The following is a 17,044-nucleotide window of genomic DNA, read 5'->3' as shown; positions in this document are numbered from 1 at the left end:
ATATTATTTTTAGTAAGTACTGGTATTTCGAAAAAATCAAGTATTTATGTAAAATTCGATACATTTTTGTCAAAAAGTTTTTTTTTGCAGCTTTATATCGATTTTATTTTATTGTCAAATACTTAAATCTAATTTTACTTTAAAAGACAATAGTGTCAAAGTAAAATAATTAAGTATTTTATTACATTTCATTGTATGTCATATAAAAAAAAACATTTTTACATAAATATTAATAATCATTGAGGTATTATCACTACGTATAGAGAGGACACCATGAACAAAATCTGTGCGACAAGCGAGTGAGTACACTTTGTAGATATTCTGCCTCTTATTACTTATAAATTAAAACCAATCAATGTAACAAATAAAATATTGTTTATCTTTTTAAAAAAATATGAATAACTTATCAATTAAAACCAATGTAAAATTTTTGTTTTCAATGTAAAAAAAATTAGTTTGAGACGATTGACTCTAACTCGTGTTACAAATAGTGTAGTAGCGATGGCCTCTCTAGTACGTAGTACTTAGTAACTCAATGTTATTAATTTACTTTAATAAATATTAAAGTATTCGTTTTCGTCTTCTTTTTATTCAGTCCGATACCACATTCAATGAGATGTAACCGATCTGCAAACAAGAAAACAATATATAATTAAAATTACAATTACGTAAATTCAAGTTGCTTAAAAAACACTACTTTATGCACAAAATTTTTAAGATATATTCTATAGTATGATTTAATTAATAATTTAATTTTATAGAATAATTTTTATACATGGCAATCTATAGCCAATATATGACAAAACACAAAACATCAACGAAACGAAATTTTACAACAGATTTGAAACACAAAACCTCAACGAAGTTTGAACACAACCTAAAACCCAGCTTATTCCATTATATCAAAGTTCATATTCCCGTAGTAGTCGACAAGGAAGTAAAATTTTGAAACATAAAACATCAACGAAACGAAATTTTACAGCAGATTTGGAACACAAAACCTCAACTTATAATATAATATAGTACAAACAAAAACGCACCTTATTCCATAATATCAAAGTCCATATTCCCGCAGAATTCGGTAGTATTATAGCCTGTACCTTTGAAACATTTGAACACTTCATTTTGAAACACAATACCTCAACGCATCGAATTTTGCAATACATATACAAGGAGAAAGTTACCTTATTCCATGATATCAAAGTCCATATTCCCACAGTAATCGGCAAGGAAGTCAAGAAACAGCGCAAACTTGCCGGTCGACGAGCGCCATTGTGCTGACACCGATTTCATACACGCGGACAGTTGTTCTAGTGTGTTCTGTGAAAATATATTAATATCTAGTTTTTAACCGACTTCAAAAAAAGGAGGTTATCAATTCAGCCGGTATGTTTTTGAAGTGAAAACTTGTTTAGCGGCGTTGAGCACTTTTTCTGTAATGGGTATAAAATGTTAAACTCGCGTCAGGACACGTGACCTGATCGAAAAAGCGTAAGACGAATACCATTCCAAAATATCAAACATGCTCAACGTTAATAATCAAGTTTTCACTTCTGCCGGCACTCCCCCAGTGCAACCCGGCTTTTTTTTATAACATTCAAATAGATTGAACAGAAAAAGATTTTTTGTCAAAAATCGATCACGAGGCGGGATTCGAACCCGCGTCTGTCCTTTAGACACAAAAAAGTGATAGAGTAGAATAAATTCGATTACTCTGGCGGGATCACGGGTCACTCAAGACACGAGTTAGTCAGCCATCCGCTTCGGACTGGCGAAAGACATTTTTGAAGTAAAACTTCTTTATCGGGGTTGGAAAAAAATTTAGTGTAACATTTTTTCGTTACGCATGACATAGTTAAAGTTGCATATAGTAAATTATTTTTTTGAAAAATAAGGTCATAAAGAAGTTTTACTTCTTCCGTGTGTACACTAGTACACGCATACATTTTTTTAACTTACCTGCGGCCAATCCTGTCTATAAACAGCCAAGCACTGTTCAGTAAGGGACCCTTCACTCAGATACCGACCGGCCAGCAAGCGTAATAGAACACGAGCGAGCTGTGCCCAAGCTGCGCCATGCTGGCCCAGCATGGTGACGTTGCGGGGGCTTAGTATGCGCGAAAAGTGCCCGAGATTCGAGTCATCTGGTGGAATATTTAAAGGAGATGTGTCAAAACAGAAATAGTAGAGAAAACACACAAAAAAGTACGAAAAAAACACAAATTGTTATAGTGTGAGAGCAAGCTGTGCCCAAGCTGCGCCCTGCGGGCCCAGCAATGGAATTCCACTTTAATTTATTATAACATTCAAATGCTCTATAAATATAAATTTATAAAGAATAGAAAAATGCTTTATACATCCGAATTTTTTCAAAGACTATAATCATATATGAATGAATAAAAATATTTATTGTATACCATATTTTAAAGGATACATTTTGAAATGCTCAACAATATAATAATTAATAAAAAACTTAATAAACAGAAAGTCTTATCGCTAGCAGCGATCTCTACCAGGCACCCCAGAAAAGACAAAGCTACATAAATTAATTTTTATTTTTTTTTATTTATTACACTTTACTATGCTGGTAAACATATTTCTATTATTACTTAAAACTGAAACTTATAGTTTAGACTAGCACATAGGGCGGCCTTATCACTATAGAGTGATCTCTTCCAGGCAACCCACTGTGTGAAGTAATAAAGGAGGAGGTAGGTAAGACATACATAACTACATAAATAATAAATACATACACTTATATATGCATTCATAAAAGAGCAACTATGGAGTTTTTTGCCGGTTCTTCTCCATAGATACTGCTTTCCGAGTCGGTGGTAAATGTTACAAATATGTAATGACGATTCAAAAGTGCTTCTAGAAGATGTCTTATTGAATAAATAAATGTTTGATTTTGAATACATATTACTAATCCATTTTATACATACTCATATGCACAAAATCTATCTATCTCACTCTATCTCACCTTTACTCTCATTCCCACTCTTCTCCAGATCTCTATCTCCGTCCCACTCACTCTCTTGCTGCGGTCGGTCGGGACAACAGTTGTTCCATATAACTTCTAGCATTGATAGCAGTTTGTCCGTCACGTGCTCTGGCTTTTTGCTTACTGAAATTTAAATAATAATAGTTTAAAAAAAACTTAAAAACACGCTTTTTATAGAAAACCGAACTAAAAAATAGAAAATTTTATCAAATTAGTGTATTGTCATCGGTCCTCAATAAATCTACAAAGTTTGAACGAAATCTGGCCGTTTAAAGTGGGTCCAAATCGCGCCCAAAGAAGTCGGTTACAAACAAATAAACATACAGATGAAGCTAATATATAAAAGTAAATTAAAATTATTATTATGCACCATTAATCTACAATAAACATCTGGCCAATAGTGATCTTTTTTACTCTGGTTGCTTGGAAGATATATGTATACCAGGTGAAAGGTAAGACGTTAGACGAATTTAGACAGGAGCTTCTACTCATGAAACTGAACAACTTTTGTTCTACAACTTTGCTAAATTCGTAGAAAAAAATTTGGACTTTGTATGGAAATCGGTCAGCTGATTAGCGAAGTTTAAAATAATAAAAAAATCACACCACACAGATAATATGGCTTGGCCTTACTCCTAGAAGGGAAAATTACAGAACTATTTATATATTATATTCTAGCAGCTCGTCGTCAGGAAGCTGGCAAATTTACACTATAAATGACAAAAAATCTTCCAAAAACATAAAAAATGTCCCAAATAACACAAAAAATCTCACCAAAAACAACAACAAAATCCACGCTAAGTTGCAATATAGCTCTAACAGCGGGCGGCCTGCAGTACGGGTTGTTGTTTGTGACTCGAGCACACTGTTGTAAAGAGGGTGTGTAGTCCGGGAGCATATCGTCTAAAAGTTGGCAGATTTGCTCCTAAAATACGAAATAAGGTGGAAATTTTACTAAACGACCAAAAAATTACGAGAAAGGGGCAAAAGTCACGAAAAAAATTACAAAAAATTAAGATAGGAGGCAAAAAATGGCAGAATGTGACGAAATATGTGAAAAAATATAGTTTTAAGCGATTTTGAAACAGTCTGGAATATATTCGTTTAGGATCAAATCAAATTTATTTTTTATTAAGGGTTTAAAATCACGAAAAAATTAAGGTAGGTGGTAAAAAAATGTCAGAATGTGACGAAAAATGTAAAAAATATAGTTTTAAACGATTTTGAAACAGTCTGGAATATATTCGTTTTGGATCAAATCAAATTTATTTGTTACTAGTGGTCCGCCCCGGCTTCGCCCGTGGTACATATTTCGCAATAAAAGGTAGCCTATATCCTTTCTCGGGTATCAAAATATCTCCATACCAAATTTCATGCAAATTGGTTCAGTAGTTTAGGCGTGATTGAGTAACAGACAGACAGACAGAGTTACTTTCGCATTTATAATATTAGTATGGATTACATATTATTTTTGAGATAAACAGTTGGAATACATTTTTTTTTTATAAAGCATAGATGAAAATTTATTAAAAAAGACATATAAGATATAACTTTAAAACTAACCTTCAAAGTTATGATAGCAAACGCGGGACTATCGAATTCGGTGAACTCATCCGGTGGCGGTTTATCCGTTACGGGCGTTTGGAAGTTCTCACCGAGCGCCAAAAGCGTATTTAATTCTTCGTTTATATCTTTACATAATATAGCTGAAAAACAAATAATGTTTTTATTATCAAGAAGTTAGTCAAACTCAACTTTAATTACTCAAACTCAAATTTTGAGTAAATAAATGATTTCCATTCGACTTAAAATATATTTTTTATACAAAATGTAACAAAGCTGTTTTATATTTACGTTATAAATTCAAACTATTTATTTTTAAAGCACCTAATCTCAAACTCAACTTTTGAGTCAAATCATTTGAACTCAACTTATTTTTTAAAAACTCAACTCTTTTATCTACAGATACATATTAATCACTCAAAATTAAAACTTATATGTACTTTAAAGTTGAAAAATTTACTCAAATTAAAACTCAATAAAAAAAAATACTCAAAAAAAAATTCCCAACTCAAACTCAAACTCAAAACCTACCCGTGCTATTCCAATGTTCATTCGTCCACTTAACCAATCTCTCCGTACACGCCTTAACCGCTAACGCTTGCAACACGGTCATGGTCATGTTCGTGGTCATGTTTGTGGTCATGTTTGTGGTCATGTTCGTGGTCATGTTTGTGGTCATGGTCATGGTCGTGGGCAATAAAGCGGTTAGCGCTGAGTTCACACGGTCACGGATAGTGGGCGTGTGATTTAGTGGCAGTGACCGTAAGTGCGTTAGTTGGTCTGTGTATAGCTGCTGTAAGTTGGTAAGCAGGACCGACTGGAAAGAAAATAATAAATATATTTCAAAAATGTGTGCGTTTACTAGTGTACACACATAAGAAGTGAAACTTCTTTATGACCTTATTTTTCAAAAAAAGTATTTACTATATGCAACTTTACAGAAATACGTCGAATCACGCGTGGTAGGGATAAGAAAAAGATGGCGTGTAACGGAAAAATGTCACGCGTAACGAAAAAATGTTACACTCAATTTTTTCCAACCCCGATAAAAAAGTTTCACTTCAAAAAGACTAAAATACATGCTATATATCACTACCTAATATAAAACAAAGTCGCTTTCTCTGTCCCTATGTCCCTTTGTATGCTTAAAAGTACACAACGGATTTTGATGCGTATTTTTTTAATAGATAGACTCAAACTCAAACATTTATTTATTCAATTAGACTTCTTGGAGAAGCACTTTTGAAACGTCAAGAGTGATTCAAGAGGAAGATTTTTGTATATATTTATTAAGTTTTAGACATAGCGGACGAAGCGGCGGGCAGTAAGCTAGTGATAATATAAGATAAACACACAATTATTGTATTGTCACCGATCCTTGATAAGTGTACAAAGTTTGAAAGAAGTGCCCAACTTCTTTATTGAACTCTCTTTTCCTAGAAAAGCTTACTACTGCTCCCCAAACTACAATCTTACTACAACTAGTTACACTACAATTTAACTACTTACCCTATCCTCTTTAACTCCCTGCACACTTCGCCAAGCCATTTCCCGACACCTCTTTCTCGCATTAACTAGTGATGTGCCCAACTCTTTTATCGAACTCGATGTTACTCGTTCGACTACCAATTCGAGTACACGTCGAGTTGACGATGGTTGGGATTTGAGGAATTCCATTTCGAGTCGTGACTGTAAAATAAAAACACGTGTGTCACTCGGGGATTGCCGCGGTAAAGCTATTGCCTTCAAGCCACACCTCCGCGCCCGTCGGAGTGGGGAGCGTGAGGTTTTTTCGTTACGGAATTTCTGTATTCGGTCCCCGCGCTCAAGGCCTGCGATAGAATCTATGCAATAGCTTAATAATTTTGGGTATATTACTATAGTAATTTGTAAAATTTTAAACAATTCATATAAAAACTTTATTCAATATAATTAGTAATTATTTCGAATCCAATAAAAAATATATTTTGTACTATATTTAATAAAATAATGACCAGTGTCAGAATTTCTGGATAAGCTAATTAGCTAATTTATCAATTGTCAGTTAAAATCACAAATAATGTATGAAATTTTTTGTCAAAAAGTGAAAATAAGATATCAAATTTATTATCAGACAAGACCACTAGACCCCAAGAATTTTTTTTTCTTTGGAAAAAAATACATATAGTAAATCAATTTATTTAAAAACGTTGAATCAAATATTTATCAATAAAATAAACATAAGTATCTCACCTGTATTTCCTTCTCCTTATTCCTCATTCGATCCTCACTATTCAAACTAAGATTAACAGGCGTTATATGCCTAAAACTACCGACATCCTTTTCCCCCATCACTTTACAAGACAAAAGTACGTTAATATCCCTCAAAAACGGGCACAACTCGAACAAAACAACTTCATCGATAATATCCATCGAATCGATCGGCACATCACTATTCGATCGGTAATCTAAGTCGATTCTATCGTGGACTAACTCGCGAGGAAAGTGCGGTAAATCGAATAACCAGCCGAGAATCGATTTTAGGAAGATATTCGTTATTTTTTTGAGGTCTTTTAACTTCTTTTCGTATATGAAGAAGATTATTTTTAATAATTGTCGATAGTAATTGATGCGTAGTGATGTGTAGTCTAACATCGATAGATAGTGTACTATCCAAGGTAGGGTTATACATAGTCTGTTATTTTCGTATGCTGATTTTAATAACCCTATTATGTCGATGTTTGGTTGACTCTGAAAAATATAGAAATAATATTAAATGCTTGAGATACAACAGAGGTTATATGTTCATATATATCTAATACCATTATTTGTCAATTTTTATATTATTAAGAGTATTTTTGCCACGCAACTGTGCTAAAAAGTTACAACTTCATGAGAATCGGACCAGCCGTTTCGGAGAAGTATGCGTGACACAAGAATTTTGTATATATAAAAGAGATTAAGTTAACAAACACATAGCGTTAGTGTTATTTTATTTGCACATATTCGTAATCCCTACTATTATAAATGCGAAAGTAGATTTGTCTGTCTGTTTGTTACGCTTTCCCGCTTAAACCTCTCAACCGATTTTGATGAAATTTAGCACAGACAATCTTTAGACCCTGAGAAAGAACATAGGCTACCTTTTATCAAAACACCACGCGGGCGAAGCCGTGGGCGGAAGCTAGTCATACAATATATTATAAAAGTTCCTGTTTATTATTAAGATGAGACAATTAAAAAAACACATAAAGTATGATTGAAAGTAATCAATGTGTTTGTCATTTTCTTTTACACAAATATATTTTTGACTGAAAATTTCATACATTTTTCCCAATTTTCTCTATTTTAAATTAAAAATACTCACATAATTTCTCAAAGCGACATTATTTTCCAGTACTTTTTCCTTCGGCACATTATATAAATCTTTCTGTCCTATATTCCCTGTCTTTATAGCTATATCACTTGTTTGTGTGTATGGTAGTGACGTTAGGTACCCTAGGAACTTGGATAGGGTACCCAACTTTTTGGAAAGTTGGAGAAATTCCCGGGATATGTCGGAACCGTTTGCTGAAAAATAAAATTTAAATATGATATAGGGCCGATTTTTCAATGCTTGGATAAAACTTATCCGTCCAATAAAGTATTACACGATAATATTAAAATGTCACGTAAACTGTCAAATACGGGCAATTAGAATACGTTTTTAAAATGGTAGTTTTATACATTATTCGACGAATAAGTTTAAACCAAAGATTGAAAAATCAGCCCATAATAGAATAAACTTAAATTATATGTCTTTTTAACATTCAGTTGGCAAATTTAAATTTTACAAATTATATTATAATTTGTAAAAGTTACAGTACAAATATATTTTAATTTTGTATATGTCTAATCTTTGTTGGAAATTCATAAAAGAAAGGAAAGTTTTACTTACAAGTTTCATTGCAAAGCGGTTTAGAGTCAAGCGAAATTATTTCTGAAGCAATGGCGTCTTTTAAATGCACTCTGAAGCTCTCGTTGTCAGCGTGTATTATGAATTCTCTGAAAATAAATTATTTTTATAAGTTTATTATTTTTATAATTATAATTATAAGTGTAAGTTTTGGTGTAAGTGTAAGTGTTGATGTAAGTGTAAGTATAAATATTATTGTTGTGTGCTGAAAATAAATGTTTTCTTTCTTTCTATGAGTGCAAGTGTAAGTACAATAATTATATGTGTAAAAGTACACTATCGTGTACACTGTACACAATTAAAATGTTAATGTAAGAAATAATAATTAAAAATTTATAGGGTAAGTGTAAGTGTCAAAGTGTAAGTTTAAGTTGTTTTTTTGTAAAATCAAAATTTCTTATGCATCTAGTAGGTATGTACTTTCTTGTGTTTTATAATAAACTAGCGGTCCGCCCCGGCTTCGCCCGTGGTACATGTTTACGTTTTCTCTACATAAGAACCATCCTCGTACTTCAAGGAATATAATAAAAAAAGAATTATCGAAGTCGGTTCAGCCGTTCTTGAGTTATGCGCTTACCAACACATTTTGCGATCCATTTTTATATATAAGATAAATTTTAAAGCGGTGCCTCCTGTAATTTATATACGTAAATACTAATGTTTATTTTAAGTTAATTTTGAATTGTTTGAACAAAAATTATGTATCTAGTTGGTAAGCCTTTTTTTAAATAAATAAATAAATACACAAGTTTCGAAGAAATTATAGACTGAATCAGAAAATTCAGTTCAAATACATATTATTAATAGAATTTATAAATAGCGTATAGACATAGTAATAGATATAGTGCATTTTATGCTTATGTCACCGTTAAATCTTTTCTGTATTTTAAGACATTTTTCCAAAACTAATAACCATTTTAAAGGATTTTCATTAATTTATTAATTCATGTTAATGGTATTAATCCCTCAGTCCCGTAATCACAGACACAATAGAAAATCTATTGTGTCGCGGCCCGATCGGGCCGCTCGGTGGTCAATGGGTTAAATTAAAATACTTACTTATAAAACATCTCTTTATCGGTAAAATGCGGTAACCGATGCGACTCGGGCGCCGCGGGACAAGTTAGACGTCGTTGTAACTTGTGTAGTTTCGATTCCTGAAATATTTTATTTATGTATAAATAATAAATATTATCTTTACTAATATAATAAAGCTGAAGAGTTTGTTTGTTTGAATGCGCTAATCTCAGTGACTACTGGTCCGATTTGAAAAATTATTTCGATGTTAGATAGCCCATTTATCGAGGAAGGCCCATTTATAGAGTATAGGCTATATATATCATTACGCTAAGACCAACAGGAGCGGAGCCACGCGGGTGAAACCGCGAAGCGAAGCTAGTATAATATAAAAGTAATATTGTTAAATATATAAAGCGATAATGTTTTTGTCTATTTCACACCGCTGGTGAGTCATATTCAACCAGCGCAATTGTACATAGTGCGGCGAGATGCGCGTGGTTAGCAAGTTTGTTAGTTTGTTTTAGCACACTTATCTAAGGAACTACTCGACCGATTTGAAAAATTCTTTCACCAATAGATTGCCTGAAATCCCCACATTATTTTTGGGTGCTAAATATTTTATTATATTATCACCTGTACAGCTGGCGGGTCACAATCAACTAGCACACGTGTGCACAGTGCGGCTAGATGGGCGTAGTTAGCTGCACTATGTCCACTAGACAATAATGACTTAATACGCGGACGGAGAGTGGACGTTGAACTACCTTGGGATTGGCTGTCTTGGTACCATCTGAAATAGAAATATATCATACTAGCGGTCCGCCCCGGCTTCGCCCGTGTTACCTACATGTTTAAACTATCCTATCTCTCAAGTTGGATCGAACTGCACATGGTGTGCGAATTTTATTATCGGTTAAGTGTTTTAGGAGTCCATTGAGGACAAACATTGTGACGCGAGATTTATATATATTAAGATTGAACTAGCGGTCCGCCCCGGCTTCTCCCGTGTTTACGTTTTCTCTCCATAAGAACCATCCTCGTACTTCAAGGTATATTATAAAAAAAGAATTTACGAAATCGGTTCAGACGTTCTCAAGTTATGTGCTTACAAATGCATTTTGCGATTCATTTTTACATTATAGATTTCATTTATTTGACACTAAGAAAATTTAGTATAGACAGACAGAAAATTAAAAGCTTAAATACAAATTTAACATTATACTGATGCCAAAAGACTGACTTAAAGTTGTAAACAATTAAAAAAGAACTATTATAAGATAAAAATTACGAATAAACTAAATCACTCACCGCAATATCTCATAAAACATGTCTCTCTGTTTCTTAAAATTCTGAAAGCTCAGCAACGACGGAAAATTATCAGCATTGTCCGTCTCCAAGTTAAAACACACAATGCCGTTCGAACATCGATCCTCTTGTATTGGTTTCCTTTCACTATCGGCTTCACACTTTAAACCGTACGAATTTAATAAAAACTTGGCTAAATCCGGGAAAAAACCCCGCACTTTTTTATTTTCACCCAACGTCTTCAAGGCGTTTTTATCTAATATCACTTCTAACACTAACCGTAGATTCCACAGCGATTTCACTGAAAAATATGTGCTATTGTGTATACTTTTGAGTATACATTTCTCTAAATTGTCATTCATTTGAGATTCGTTCAGTTTATAATCATTTTCCTCTTGTTTCATTAATAGAATTGATATAAGAAAGTATATCTCCGTATTGACACTTAGAATGAGATTGTTCTTAAATAAAACGTCATATATATCGATTAATATGTCAATTTGCTCCTTATAAACTACTTTAGCAATGTCTGCCTCTTCATAACTACATTTACTAGGTTTTTTCTCTATCGTGTCCCGTTGCATAATTTTGATCGTCGGCGTAACTTTCGGAGCCACGTTAGTATTTAAAATATTGAATTTTTCCATCAACTTGTGTCTCTCTTGTCGTAATATATTACGCTCTGCGTCAAAGTTTTTAGACGTTTCCTTTGGCTGTAACTTCGGTTTGAAAGCTAAGTTATCTTCCAACGCTAACGGAGGCTGTTGGAAAGCTTCGCTAAAACTGTTTAACGAAACGCTCTTCTGTCCAACGCTTTTGTCAATATTTGTGGGATTTATCCTCCTTCTTTCTGAGCGTAGAGAGCTAGCCTTCCTTGCCCCAATCTCTGGGAACATCTCCGAGTTGCTCAAGTCCAAATCAACTTTAACGTCTTCATTTGAAGTGTTCTTTTGGCTTGACCGTTTCTTTTTGGAACTTTTCGTTGCGGTAACGAGATAGTCTCCGAAATTTATGCTTTTATCTTGTGACCGGGAATGCCGGGAGAGACGAGGCGTATCGCATCTTTCACTGAAGCTTTTGGACGTAGGAGTTACAGGGCTGGTAACAAAACTAGTGTCCGGTTTAAATCCATTTTTCATTGGCGTACTACATAGTACTATTCTTTCAACTCCTATACTCAATCTGGATTCATCTGACGATTGGTTGGATAGAAGAGATTGATTGTTCGTCTTTTCATCTGTAAACAGTTTTGTTTTGACACGTCTTTTTTGCTTTTTCTTATCACGATTCGGCGATTCGTCCGTTTTACGGTCAGTTTTGACCGTGAGATTGTCACTTGATCTGTCATTTTCGCAAGTAGGATCGCTGATGGAGCGATGGTGCTTTCGTTGACTCAACGATTTGTCTGGTGTCTGATTGAGTACTTGTAAGCCACTGTTGTTTGTTTGTAAAATTCTGAAAGGAAATGTTTTTAATTTATTATCACTATATAGTATAAAGTCGCTTTCTCTATCCCTATATCCCTATGCATGCTTAATCTTTAAAACTATGTAACAGATTTTTATGCGGTTTTTCTAATAGATAGAATAATTGAAGAGGAAGGTTTATATATACTAATTATTAGGTTTTAGTCACAGTGGGTGAGGCCGCGGGCAGTAAGCTAATTAAAATTTCCTTATATTAAAGACTAGCTGCGCTCCGCGATTTCACCCACATGGCTGCGCTCCTGTTGGTCTTAGCGTGATGATATATAGCCTATAGTCTTCCTCGATGAATGGGCTATCTGACACCGAAAGAATTTTTCAAATCGGACCAGTAGTTTCCTGAGATTAGCATGTTCAAACAAACAAACTCTTCAGCTTTATAATATTAGTATAGATAATTGAATGTTTAAATGCAAAAACAAAAATTACATCAATATGTTTGTTCTACATGCAAAATGGCTTCTTTAATAAAGTCTTTCTGGCAATGAAAGAGCTTTTTCTTCTTCTTCTTCTCTTAATTAATGGCTCCACCCAAAAAGATGGGGAGCTTTTTCAGTATTAGCTTTCTGAGCAAAGTGACACACTCCAGTCTACCTGCACAGATTTACCTGTACAGGAAAATCTTTTCGGTATAATGTTGCGTGTATGGGAGCCATATGCTTAGACAGGTGCAAACATTCATTGATTAACATTTAAGGTATGAAAGAAACTATAACATAGATTTTTAAATAATTTTAAACATACAAGTAGAAATAATACCTACAGGTTCTTTAATACTTCTTGTTTATTAAAACCTGTGCTACTTAAACTTTATACACTTGGTAACGTTTGATTTTCTTTAAACAAAGTTTTAAATTGTGTCAACTTTAAATATTAAATATAACACTCACGCATCAGTTTGAATCCGTAAAAAAGACAGGAAATAAGCCACAAATTCGTTCCTATTACAGCAATATAATATACAGTCTTCCGGCGCGCCCTGAAATTAAATAATTGCAACTTAGATATGGATATCGAGAACACGACCATAACAAACAGATATAAGGTTATAAACCTCAATAGACTCGTCATTTAACCACTTAATTAATAGATCACAATTTAATTTTCCCGAAAGGACACTTTCTATTATCGTATCAGACATTTTTTTTATCAAAAAGTATTATTTTCGATCGATTTACGAGACTGCGCGCTAAATTGTTGGCCATGTCAATTGACAAATGTCAAATTTAAAAAATCTATTTGACATTTGATTCGGCACAGATTTCTAAACGACATTTATATGGAATATTGCCAGTACTAAAAACTAAGGAATTCTAAGTACCTATTGAATTCCATATATATTATTGGAGGGTTTACATAAACTACTATTCTTTACCTAGCGTGTAGTGTAGTTGATGCGAAACAAAATTCAAATCACTCCCAAATAGTGTAGGTTCGTGTTAGTGATTTTTTTTTTATAATTCCAACGACCCTATTATTATTTTTTTTATTATTTATTATACCCCTACATTTCTGTGTATGTTCACTGTATGTTACTCGACTTTCCCCTCGTGGTTAAAATGCAAATTTTATGTATGTTTCGCTGCGATTAGAAGCTTCCGCTCTCTACTTCTCTAGTCAACTATCCGGTCTACATTACACAAAAATCATAAAAATGCTCAATAGCTACGAAAATGAAAGAGAAACAAAATTCATAATGTTTGTAAGGATTGTTTCACGTTTAGATTCTATAACACTCATAAATACATCAAAGGTTTTCATAATAAAAAAAAGTTTAATATAATTAAAATAATTTGGAAAATCCAAAAGTGCACGCCTCATAATTTTTTTTTAATAAATATTTTTAATTATTATTTTTGTTTATTTAATAACAATTAAACCACATCGAATCAGACCCTGAAAAATGAAAGGGTTCTATTCCTGAGCATACTCAAGCGTAAGAGAAAAAAAAAGACTCGATTAGTAAAGTATTTCGGTCGCTATCGTGTTAACAAGAAAAAGGATCCGCACATACAGACACACGGACGTCCAAGACAGAACTTTTTTAAACTGTTTTTTAACTAGTTTAAATAACAAAAATGACATCAAAAATATCATGAACGTTAAAAATAGTGTTTTTTCTTAATATGTGTGTGTATGTATTATCTTACAAGTGCAATGTATGATACATAAAGACATTTTAAGTTTGAAAAATCAGATGTTTTGCGCGAAGCGACAGTAGTACCCACCTCAACGCTTCGCTTATGAGGCGTGCAATATCACATAGAATTGTAATCTGACTATATTATATACAACGTATTCTTTAGAAATACTAAATCAGTAACGAATATCTAAGGAAATTATGAGTTAAAAATGTCTTTATCATCCAGGCTTTCCATTTCAGCTTTAGAAAATAGTTTTGCCATTTCCAATTTAATCAGGATTTGTTTTTTTGCTGGTAATTTCCTTAGAGTCTCAGCGTAACTTAAAAATAGATAATGAATGTCGTCTGTCGGTTCCACGGTATTAACTTGTTGAATGTTTAAACTCGGCGATTTGTTTGGTAAAGCAGCATGGCATTCCGTACCGTTTATACTTTCGCAATCGTCAAATATATTAGTGTCATTGTCTTCCTCTTTAGAACTTTCTTCCTCATATATATAATCTTCAACATTAAGAGAGCTGTCTTCCACATTACGTAAGCCTTTTAAATGTGGATCCATGAATTCTAAATAACTTGCCCACCGCCAATTCCTATATTGATCGTAAGTGGAATTTGAATATCTTGAGCTTCTTGATTTCTTATACTTGACATAGCATTCTTTGAGGCCTTTCCATCGTTTTTTCACTAAACTTTCTGTAATCAATAAAATTGATGAACATGTATCGAGTAAATAAATTTACAATATTTCCATCCAATCAAATATTTGCGGATGAAATTAAAAAATATTTATATAGCAACACTTCAAGCGACAGTCAGCTGTCGTAAAAAAGGGATAAATTAACATAGGTACCATTTTCGTGTAGCTCAGAAGCGATATCACTCCATGCAGTGTACTTTTCCATATTTTTATTTCCGCCTCCTTCGTGATTAGCGTCGTATAAAACGGGCCGTTTTTTAACCGCTTCTAATAGTGAGACTGTAAATAATTCAGCTTCCGACATTGTAGCGTGATTATTTGACATTTTGACGTTTACTGACTGTGCTGGGGACATCGAAGTGATATCGATTCTCTAGCTAGCAGCACAGATAATAATTCAAATACAATACGAAAGAAGTAAGAGAGTACCAATTAAAAAGTATTTTTTTTACTTCAAATTTACGACGTATAAGTAAAATTTTCAGTTAAAATAAAATATCATTGTACAGTTTAAATAGACAAGTTAGTATACTAATCAAGTTATTATAGGTATATTTGCTTAATTTAGATCGAAACATTGATATGGTGAAAGGATAGTCATTATTTGTTAAAAAATATTCTTATATTAATTATCTTATTCTTAGTACTACATTATGCATGAGGAAATGACATTGTCCCTTGTTTCAAAGACTTCACAAAGCAATATCCAGCATTTTATTAACTTCAGAACCACTAGATTTTCCAAGATTCTAGTTCATTCATTATCAGAGAAATGTGTTTCCATCTTCAATGGTATACTATAATCTCTTTCCTGTATTTGTTCCCATTCGGCTTTTAAAAACAATTTTGCCAATTCAAATTTTAAAGAAATCTTCACTCTCGGTGATAATTTTCGTAATGTTTTGGCATAACTTAAAAACAGGTATTTTATATCATCTGATTCAGTTATAGGTATGTCAATAACTGGTTCATATGGTACTTCATTTGGAATATTACTATTTGAGTCGTCACTGTCTTCTTCTTCATTTATATGCTGGAAATGAGGTTCTAAAAACTCCAGTTGTGGCCCGAAATTATATTTTTTGTATTGGATTAAGTATGTGGATTCTCGTGTGGAATCATTTGCCTTTCTGTATTTTACGTAACTGCTCCTCAGACCGTTCCAACGTCGTTTTAATTTACCAACTGTAAAATATAAAATAAATAGATAATTAATTAATAAGGTTATTGAGCTTGTACCTTAACTTGTACAGTGCTAATTGCTAAGTAACAAAATAAAGTGTGGGGCACAATATAACACAAAATGTTTAAATAATTATAAACATGACTAATCGGCGCACCAAATATATTTACGTACTTTTTTGTTTCTTTTCATTCAGTTCATCAGCAATTTCATTCCAACATTTATTTATCACTTTCTTATTTTTGTGCATACAGTGGGTAGGGTCGTAGATACAAGGTCTACTTTTAACTGCAATTATTAATTTATAAAGTGTTTTATCGGACGACATTTTCAATACGCATTAATGTAATAAAACTAAATCATCCACAAAGATTTAGTAAACAAATAAATTATTAAGTGTGTTTACACTGTAAAGATTGTACCATAGAGTGAGAAACGGATTGTACACTGAAGCCTGACAATGACGTATTATCACATTACTTAGATTATTGCCAGTCTTAAATTTTATGTATTTACTATGACGAACACGACGACGATCGTTTTTACATAATTATGTGATTTATATCATATACATTAGTACATATTATGAAACACCTTTCTTGCAACAAGGGCTAAAATACTAGATAGACAGCTTGGAATAAATGCAAAAAGTCAATAAATGTTTTTATTATTATTATTTATTAAAAAGACATAGACATTCTCATAGTCCTA

General features: G+C 32.9%; 3 protein-coding genes across 3 annotated transcripts; all 3 read right to left on the bottom strand.

Moving 5' to 3' along the window:
* Positions 1–449: 449 nt before the first annotated feature.
* On the bottom strand, positions 450–13,507 carry dlt (codanin-1 like protein dlt). Its single transcript, XM_090118576.1, has 16 exons — positions 13,365–13,507; positions 13,201–13,289; positions 10,830–12,281; positions 10,155–10,311; positions 9,561–9,658; positions 8,484–8,590; positions 7,914–8,116; positions 6,800–7,297; positions 6,077–6,256; positions 5,099–5,384; positions 4,568–4,710; positions 3,779–3,929; positions 2,984–3,127; positions 1,960–2,144; positions 1,185–1,320; positions 450–627 (listed from the first exon to the last, which is right to left on the bottom strand). The coding sequence occupies exons 1-15, from the start codon at positions 13,449–13,451 to the stop codon at positions 1,186–1,188; spliced, it is 3,915 nt and encodes a 1,304-aa protein (XP_089974702.1). The 5' UTR covers positions 13,452–13,507; the 3' UTR covers positions 450–627; position 1,185.
* A 1,072-nt stretch (positions 13,508–14,579) lies between these two features.
* Positions 14,580–15,594, bottom strand: LOC149895653 (uncharacterized). The gene is made up of 2 exons (XM_090118672.1): positions 15,304–15,594; positions 14,580–15,146 (listed from the first exon to the last, which is right to left on the bottom strand). Exons 1-2 carry the CDS (start codon positions 15,503–15,505, stop codon positions 14,650–14,652), a joined length of 699 nt encoding a protein of 232 aa, XP_089974798.1. The 5' UTR covers positions 15,506–15,594; the 3' UTR covers positions 14,580–14,649.
* A 252-nt stretch (positions 15,595–15,846) lies between these two features.
* Positions 15,847–16,749, bottom strand: LOC149895652 (uncharacterized). Its single transcript, XM_090118669.1, has 2 exons — positions 16,508–16,749; positions 15,847–16,335 (listed from the first exon to the last, which is right to left on the bottom strand). The coding sequence occupies exons 1-2, from the start codon at positions 16,659–16,661 to the stop codon at positions 15,905–15,907; spliced, it is 585 nt and encodes a 194-aa protein (XP_089974795.1). The 5' UTR covers positions 16,662–16,749; the 3' UTR covers positions 15,847–15,904.
* Positions 16,750–17,044: the final 295 nt, after the last annotated feature.

The sequence above is a fragment of the Colias eurytheme genome, chromosome 30 (genome assembly GCF_061535395.1).
Source record: "Colias eurytheme isolate Ceu_HAF_F1 chromosome 30, ilColEury1 Martin Lab GWU primary, whole genome shotgun sequence".
NCBI lineage: Eukaryota > Metazoa > Arthropoda > Insecta > Lepidoptera > Pieridae > Colias > Colias eurytheme.
This window is presented reverse-complemented; position numbering and strand designations above follow the sequence as displayed.